The sequence below is a fragment of the Vigna unguiculata genome, chromosome 2 (genome assembly GCF_037176805.1).
Source record: "Vigna unguiculata cultivar grain cowpea cultivar isolate G323 ecotype 2 chromosome 2, ASM3717680v1, whole genome shotgun sequence".
Taxonomy (NCBI): Eukaryota; Viridiplantae; Streptophyta; class Magnoliopsida; order Fabales; family Fabaceae; genus Vigna; species Vigna unguiculata.
In genome coordinates this window covers 19,082,612-19,092,335 of record NC_140793.1, presented here as the reverse complement: position 1 = coordinate 19,092,335, position 9,724 = coordinate 19,082,612, and the positions used below count along the sequence as shown (strand labels likewise).

Sequence of the window (9,724 nt, the reverse complement as noted above, 5' to 3'; positions counted from 1 at the left end):
TTCCCATGAATGAGGAGAAAGATGGAAGTTGAATTTTTTTTTTCTCATTTTTTAATTTCATGACTCAGTATAATTAAGTTCTAATCACCTAGTGAAATGTATTGTTCATCGCAACCAAACACACCCTAAAGAAATCGAAACTCTCATTTTGACTTAAATGGAATTTGTTACTGTACACCAAATAGTACAAAATCTCTTAAATGTCCATATGAATGACGATTTAAATGTACTTTATTATTTCAATACTTCTAAATGTCTTTTTCGAAAAAAAATGTGAAAGAAGTTTAGTTTCAAAATAAACAATACTTCAAATGTAACTATTGACTTTATCAATGTTATCTTAACGAGGTCGAAATAAAATCTAAATTATGTAGATTAGAGTTTTTGTTGTTTACAATATTTTATTTAATTTTTCAAAAAATTATGTTTTATAATATATATATATATATATATATATATATATATATATATTATTTCACTCTTTTGCATACATAATTCATATTCCTATTTTATCTTTTATAATATAATTATTGTTAACCATCTTTTTAAGAATAACTGCTATTATGAAATTTGTTGAATAAAACTGTTTTTTTTAATATATTTATATTTAACTTTATTAATATTAATATATATGTTATAATAAAAATATTTAAAAAGTGTGGACACGTAGATGTCATAACATTTATGTTTATGCTGGTATATATAAAGTTTTACCTTATAAATAGCATAAAATAAAATATCTTAGAAAAATAAAAAAACATGTAAATATAGAGTGTTTGATGATTTTATCAAGGACTAAATATGGTTTTGTCCTTAATTCTTAGTAAAAATTGGAATTAACCCTTTTTTAAAATTTTAGTCCAATTTAGTCCTTCAACTTTAGAAATGCATGAATTTAGTCATTTTAACCAAATTTTATTAAATTTATTTGATATTTTTAACACATTTCATGATAATATTTGAGTTGTTTATATTGTTTAACACATTTTGGATTCAATATTTTTTGAGAAACATGTTTAAAATGTCAAATCAAATTAACACAGTATGGTTAAGAGGACTAAATTTACACATTTTTAAAGATGGAAGACTAAATTAATTAAAAATTTTAAAAATAAATTAATTTCGATTTTTTTGCATGAGTAACAATCCACTTATTTGTGAAGATGGATTGTGAAAAAATTCAATGTTTATTTAAAAAAGTATATACAGATTATCCAAGATGGATTTGCAATATATCATGCAAAGCTCATCCCTTCAACATGAAGGAAATTTAAAAGAATAAACAAAATTTGTACTTTTATACCCTGCTATTAAATATATATATATATATATATATATATATATATATATATATATATATATATATATAATAGTAATAATATTAATAATATTAATAATAAATAAATTATATATGTATATAATAATTATTAATAATAATATTTGTATATAATAATAAAAATATATATTATAATTAATATTTATAATATATATAATAAAATGTATATAATACTATTCATATATTATTATAGTTAAATAATATATATAATAATTAAATATAATAATAAATAATAAATAATATATATAGTAATTAATAATAATAATTAATAATAATAATTTCAATTAGTAATTATAATAATAATAATAATATTTTTTTATTAATTTTTATTGAATAATAATTTTTAAAATTTAATATTTCTAACCTATCCAAAAAATCATTTCATTTACTTTTATCATCAAAGGTATTTTACTAATTTTTAAATTTTATCTATTATAACTTTATATTTTTTCTATCATATCATCAAACTACTTATCAACTTTCAAAAAAATTATCACCAAATCTACTCATTTTATTCTCTAAATCCACACAAAGAAATACATATTCATCTATCAAATTCATATAAATCCATCTTCACACTCTACATTTTAAAAATTCATCTCTTCACAAAAACATACCTAAAAAGTGAATGAATCAAAACATATTTAACCTTTTCTATCACTAATTAATATTGATAGAAAATCAATCTACCTTTACTACTTTTATTTTTTCTCAATTATATTTTTAATTGAAAAAACTGAAACGTGACACTTAAAGAATCTAAACATAGCAGATTGAAAAAACTACAGGGAGATATTTGAATCTTTTAACATAGAAGATGCAAACTTTAAGCCAACGCGTTTGTTAGCTATACTTCTTTGACTTGTGTATAAAATTTTCGCTCTGTTTCTCTTTCATTTCGTGACTTCTGAACATTATGTTAGGATACATACATGATACATACATGTGTGTATATATATATCAATTATCTAGAAAGTAATCAAGTCCAGATTTGATTTGATGACGTGACTGAAGTTAATTAAATAATGAGTTGCGAAGAATTCAACCACAATCAACAACTGAATTAATTAGGTTTTGTTATTCTTAACCCTATTAATCTTAGTAAATCCATTTAGCGTAAAACATTTTAAAAAGGGTACTTTAATACAAAAATATATTGTTTTCATTGTATTTGAAACCTACAAAATAATTTTTTCATAGAAAAACAAATTTAGCTACAAGTAAAATATTTTAGAAACTTAATATGAAAAATAAAATCTACTTTTTTGTTTATAAACGAATTTCATTTATAGAAATGTTACGAAAAAATTTACCAAACATAAAATATTTATCGACTTTGTTAGCAATATAAAAGATTCGAACCTAAATGTTTTTAGGATCTAAAACCTCTTTCAGTATAATAATACCCCTCTTTCTCAGTCATTGTGTCCCTAAATGAGGAAGACACATACATGCCTGTTTATTGCTCCGACAGTGGCGAAAATCTAAGTTGAGTTTTTTATTTTTTTTTAAATTTTTACTACTCTTTCTCTATTTTATTTTTAAAGTATACTAATTTTAATATATTTTAAAAACAGAACACCAAACAGCACGGGAGGAGGAGATTACCCGGATAGTTAATTAGAGAAGCAAATAAATACAAATGGGTAAGACAAGCGAATCATATTTCCAATGAATTCACCACTTAAACAGTACCATTTTTACAAACAAGGAAAAGACATTATGATAAACATATTTATATAATGTAGAAATTTATGATAAGGTATTATTGAAAAATTTAGTGAGATTATTATTATTATTATGATTATGATGTAGAATTGAGGGCCCACATAAGAATGCCGGTAAGGAGAGACCCAGCGTCTGCAGCACGATGGTTTTATGAAAGTATTCCGTGTGAGTCCCTGTTAAGAGGAAGGACTTGTCCGTACATAATAGTAATAATATTTTGATATATGCAATTTCATTATTAACTGTGTAAGGTGATCCAAGAGAAGAGAGTTTTTGTGGATGAATAAATGGGTGGGATGGATGGTTATATAATGCAGCACAAGGGTTGTCTCAATCTGTACCTTGAACACTTCCAAGTCATTCTAAGAACTTTCATTTTGGACAATGAATGCAAACAACAAAGGAGAGAAACCACCCTCCTCCTCCCACTTGAGCATGGCAAAAAAATTGAGATTTTTGTGTTTCTTATTTTTTGTTTTATTTTGGGGTTGAACCTGGCTAATAAGACAAAGAGGGAAGTGGGGACAAATGAGATGAAGGGTAGGGTAAGAATTTGTTGTTGGATAGGATGACCATAACATGTCTTTCACTTTCCTTTTTTTCACTTCCTATTATGTTTACACAGATTCTCATCTCACCCATTAAACCAACACCAAATAATAGAAATAAATATAAAGTTGTGCAGGGGGGATGAACTTGAACTTCACTAATTCAAGGTCCACCCTCCTCATGTGAACCCCATCAACTTGATAATAAACTAGGACCCACCTCACATACAAAGCCCACAACTCAAACATAACACTCAGTCATAACATTACATACCAAAGACCCACCACCCTCTCTTCTCCTTTTTACCCCCCTTCCCATTCCTTACACTCCCCACTATGAATCTTCCTAGTCCCTCCCCATCCCAGTTGACCCACACCCCACACTCTCTCTCTCTCTCTCTCTCTTCCATTTACAACATTATTATTAAACACAGACTATGCAACTAGTTATTAATATCACACCTCATCATTAATAAATTGTCCCAACTAAGCATATTTCCTTTTCCACTTAGGATAATATTAAAATAACACATTTACTAGGGACACTTTCCTTCTCTATATATTACCTCCTCAAACAACCCCTATTCCCACCCAAACACATCTCTCCTGCTACCTCTTAGTCAAACAAACTAACAAACCATCCATCCTCTCTTCTCTCCTTTCTCTTCATCTCTCTCACTTCAAATTCATACAAAATTATTTTTACACAAAATGGAGTGCATGGATGAGAGTACCACCACTGAATCACTCTCCATCAGCCTATCTCCCACCGTCTCATCGGAGGACAAGCTCCTTCTGCCTTCGCCGATGCTTTCGTCCAAGAATCCTTCTCCTACGCCGCCGTCCACCACGTTGTGTCGCGTCGGCAGCGGCGCCAGCGCAATCGTAGATCCTGACTGCGCCGGCGGCGGGAACACCGAGGCCGAGTCCAGGAAGCTTCCCTCGTCCAAGTACAAAGGCGTCGTGCCGCAGCCCAACGGGCGCTGGGGCGCGCAGATTTACGAGAAGCACCAGCGCGTGTGGCTGGGAACCTTCAACGAGGAAGACGAGGCGGCCAGGGCGTACGACATCGCGGCGCAGCGCTTCCGCGGAAAGGACGCGGTCACCAACTTCAAGCCGGTCTCCGGCGGCGCCGGAGACGGCGACGACGACGACGGCGAGGTTGAGTTTCTCAGCTCGCATTCCAAGTCGGAGATCGTCGACATGCTCAGAAAACACACGTACAATGACGAGCTGGAGCAGAGCAAGCGCAGCCGCGGAGTCGTACGGCGGCGCGGCGGAGCCGCCGCCGCCGGAACCGGTAACTCGATCGGTGGCGCGTGTTTTGTGAAGGCGCGTGAGCAGCTGTTCGAGAAGGCGGTTACGCCGAGCGACGTGGGGAAGCTGAATCGGTTGGTGATCCCGAAGCAGCACGCGGAGAAGCACTTCCCGTTGCCGAGCGTTAACGGCGTTAGCGCGACGGCGGCGAAGGGCGTTTTGTTGAACTTCGAAGACGTCGCGGGGAAAGTGTGGCGCTTCCGCTACTCGTATTGGAATAGTAGCCAGAGCTACGTTTTGACCAAAGGTTGGAGCCGGTTCGTTAAGGAAAAGAATCTGAAAGCCGGTGACACGGTCTGTTTTCACCGGTCCACCGGACCGGACAAGCAGCTGTATATCGATTGGAAGGCGCGGAATAATAATGTTAACGAGGTTGGGTTGTTCGGACCGGTCGGACCGGTGGTGGAACCGATTCAGATGGTTCGGCTCTTCGGCGTTAACATTTTGAAACTACCCGGTTCGGAGGCCAATGGTAACAATAATGCAAGCGGAACTATTCCCGGGTTCTGCAATGGCAAAAGAAGAGAAATGGAGCTGTTTTCGTTGGAGTGTAGCAAGAAACCTAAGATTATTGGTGCTTTGTAACATTACGTTAGAAACTTCGTTTTTGTTTTGTTTTTGTTTTTTCTTTTTGTGACTGATGAAAGGAAGAAGGTACAAGAACGGCGGTGCAGAGGCAAGTTGCAAAAGGTGGATTGTATATTACTTAATTAGACGCTGAAATTAGGTGTAATGTGACCAAACTGTACAAGGGGAAAAAAAAAGGGAGAAGTAAAAAAGAAAAAAAGAAAAGAAGAAAGGATAACTGTTTAATTGTACATGTTGAATCGTTTGAATGATGATTATGTTGATGGCATCTGATGTTTCTCTTTTTAGTGTTGTGGGGGTGAGGGAAATATGGGACATAGGTTTCCCAAAATATCAGTGTTTGACATACAAAAAACAAGTTTTTTGTTGGCGAATGAAAAGTATGATGGTTAGAGGGGGTTGTGATTGAGGAAACTAATTAATTTTGGTGGTGTGTATTTTGGGTAATCATCATAATGAGGTGTTTTGGCAGGTTGTGAGAAATGTTTATGAATAAAAGAAAAATAAAAAAAAAAAGGAAAGAGGGTTGGTTTTGGTGGCATGAAGAAGAGGGGGACCCTTGGCTAAGAAAGTGTGAACAAGTTGATAATGAGACATTTGTCCAATAAAGAAAGAGGGTTGTTGGCAAGTGGGCATGGTGATTGTGTTGTGTACACTGTACATACCCTCATTGCTTCTAATCTTAAAAACCCTTCTCAGTACGTCGCTTTTGGAACGGTCAACTTTTCATGAAGCTTTGTTTGTGGCATAATTCGGCACTACTGCAGAATCTGGAACTCAGATTTTGCTCGAGACATGTTATTGCGAATACCAATATCATTTTGAAAACCACGATTCTTCGCATATGCTCCATATCAACCTCACTTCCACATTGCTTCAAATCCTTATATTATTTTAACCAAAACACATCATTACTATACTTATCCTCTTCTCTATGCTAACCATTTTTACATGAACCCTTTAAAGTTCTTATCCCCTCGTCAAATTTCGGAAAGAATAATGTTGACAGGTATCGGATAACTTATCTGTATTCCTTTAATACACAACATATTCTTCTGTTTTTGTTCTTCTTTATATTCTCTTCACCAGTTCAGACAATGTGCTTTTGGAATCAATGAACTTTTAGTACAGTTTTTTCTCTCTGCCTGTTGCCATATTGCTTACAGGATTAGGACTATAAATATTACACTATTCTAACTTTCTTATAATTGATCTTGTAAACTTGTTTCAGCTGCATAGATACAACAATAATCATCCGTTTGTTATTTAAAAAAAAATTACTCTAAATATGCATGAAAATGTCGTTCTAGAGATTACTTAATATACATAGATACATAATAGTTCATGTTAATAATCCGTTTGTTAATTAAATATGCATGAAAAAAATTCAAAGCATCTCATTGGTCAAATCACAATCTACAATATATATCGAATCGAAAGGGACCAAATTAATTTTTCACATTTATTCTTTTCGTAAACTACTATATACATATATTGATTCATCATATGCATAAAGCTCTATGGTTATATACAAATATAGGTTTCGTAGTAGCATAGTGGCTACCTCCCCCCACTTCAGATTCAGTTAATTATTTCTTTTAAAAGTAATCACTTAATTAGTGTAATATTTAATTGTATTAAATATCTACAAGATGAATTTCTAATATATAAAATAAGTGTAAATTTTATTTTATAAATAAGTTTTGTAGAATTGAATTAAACTTACAATTTATTTTTTAAAATAGTATTAAAATTTTAAAGGATGTGTTAGAAAGTTTAAATAAACTAAAATTAAGATGAATTTATAATGCAACATTTTCTTACATACTTCTTTTAAATAAAATTTCTTAAAAAGTTGAGTTGAAATTATTTTTTAATCTCAAGTAATGGACTGAACTTGATACAAAATATATTAACTGTTTTGAATGCCTTAACATCGTTGGTCTTTCATTCTTACAAGTTGTGTAAGAACACTATAAATTGTTTCAATAAATATGCACCTAATAAAAACAATTTCAGATGCCATTGCAACTAGATTATAACATCATTACTGTGAGATAATTAACAACAAAAATTTTCTAAAATTTTGATTTAGTTACAAGCATTATTCTGTTTGTCTCATACTACAATAATTATTATTGCAGTTGACAATATATATGATCAGTTAGGCCCCAACTATGTTGCTAGTTAGCAATGTTGACAATGTTTTCTTTTTTGCCTAAAATTTCCGTTGACGAGGCTTTTGTCAAACCCTTTATTATGAATAAGCACCTACGTCATTTTTTAAAGTTGACAATGTTCCAACATTTATATTTTATTTCTTAAAATGAAACTTTTGTTAATATTATTATATATTATGATACAGAAATTGTTACAAGCTGAAATTTATTTTAAATTGTTAATAATTATAGATATAAATTTGCCAGCACCTTCCTTACAGTTTCCACGCAAGCAGTTCACGGGAACCTTATATAACTAATGTCCTCTTGTTTTTATTAAGATTTTAAATAACTTAATTCTGCAGCTTATGTCCTGCCACATGTTGCATAACATCATGCTATGAAAATTGTTGATTTGAAATGGTTGCTTTGAAAGCACAACACATGCATGATTAAATAATTACACAATTCTCAACTACCTTCAATAACATCACATATATTAATAAAGAAATCTAAATATAAAAATAAATCCATCTCAGTTATACACAACACAAACAAATATGACTATAAATTTAAAATCCGACTATTATAACTTTGAATATATATGAAACCTTGAGGAACATTTGGTGAACCTTTTCAGTTTAGAAAGTCTTTATTTAATTGTTTCCTTAAATGTCAGAACTGATTGGCCATGTTAAATAGGCTAGTAGTACACTTCCAATTGAGAAGATAAATTATGCAAATATATATACTCTTCTAAGTATAAATTATTATATATGGTAATTTTGTTAACTTTGTAATAATTATTTAAGAAATTATATTAATATTAATTTTAAATTAATTAATTATATTTAAATGATAGTGGATTCATGCTTTGTGTGAGACTCTTTTCTTTCTCTCCTTTGTCTAAACTCACAAAACCTGTCTTCTTGGTAGACAACTTTTGTCGCCTAAATTGTCCCAAACAAACTGAATTAATCACCCTTTATTAATGCAGTATAAGGATCAACTTAGGTCAGTCCAAGGACGGGACCAATGCAATGAGTGGATTGAATGCTAAATACATGTTTTTTGGGGGATTTTTTTTTCTCTTTTTTTTTAAAGCTTACAAGATAAACAATGAAATTAAAATGAAGGCATTTGTAAAATGATGAATTAATGAAACTAACTTATAAGAAATATGCTAGACACTTAAAAGAAGAATAAATGAGAATGTATGTAGCTATGAAATTGACCAATGCAAGGATAAACAAGGAGAAGGAATGATAACATTTGAAACAAATAACAAAATTGGCCTAGCTAGTGTCTAAAACTTAATAACAAAGTGATCACTAAGAAAAAGAAAAATAAAACTAAAATGATGTCTACGTACTCCACTAGCTAGTGCCCTTTTAATTTAGAACTTTTAGCATAACACAAGAGCATGAAACCAATAAAACAGTGATTGACTCAGGCCATATGGAGCCAAAAACAGAACTACAATGTATATCATGGAAAGCTTAAAAAATAATTGTAAATTAAACCTAATAAAAATGCAAAGTAACTTTGAACTAGGATAGATTCAACCAAGATGGATGCTCTATGGACAACAACAAATGAAGTGCAGGACAAAATGAAAATATAAAATCAGAAGCTAAGTGTAAATTGCAAGATGGAAACATTCATTGAAGACATAAACTCTCACAACATATTGAATTGGCAAGAACATTCATCATGGGTTTCAACTTACATAGTCTTAGAATCAATTTAACAATTGAATAGCAAACTAAAATAAAACTCATAATCCATATCACAATGCAAAGTTGCTCAACACTTCATCTTCAAGGAACTTGAAAAGAAAAGCTTTTTAGCTCTTAGAAAACACCATCCATTCTCTATTCTCTCACCACAATTCTCTCTATTCTCTAAAAAAAACTGCTCAAACCAGAAAACACCCCCTTGTTCTCTCTATCTCATTCCAAAAATTCCAGCCCCTTGCCCCCTGCACCTTGCCTCTTAAAATTCCCAACAAAATCCTGCCAAAAGCTGTAAAAACTGATTCTCCTTTT

The 9,724-nt window shown here is 31.6% G+C and overlaps 1 protein-coding gene across 1 annotated transcript; it reads left to right on the top strand.

The window, feature by feature from the left end:
• Positions 1–4,181: 4,181 nt before the first annotated feature.
• LOC114173736 (AP2/ERF and B3 domain-containing transcription factor RAV1-like) lies at positions 4,182–5,785 on the top strand. Its single transcript, XM_028058312.2, has one exon. The coding sequence runs from the start codon at positions 4,324–4,326 to the stop codon at positions 5,512–5,514; it is 1,191 nt and encodes a 396-aa protein (XP_027914113.1). The 5' UTR covers positions 4,182–4,323; the 3' UTR covers positions 5,515–5,785.
• The last annotated feature ends 3,939 nt before the right edge of the window (positions 5,786–9,724 follow it).

Coding starts and splice junctions, on each gene's coding strand:
- LOC114173736 (XM_028058312.2), top strand. CDS start 4,324: ATGGAGTGCATGGATGAGAGTACCACCACTGAATCACTCTCCATCAGC.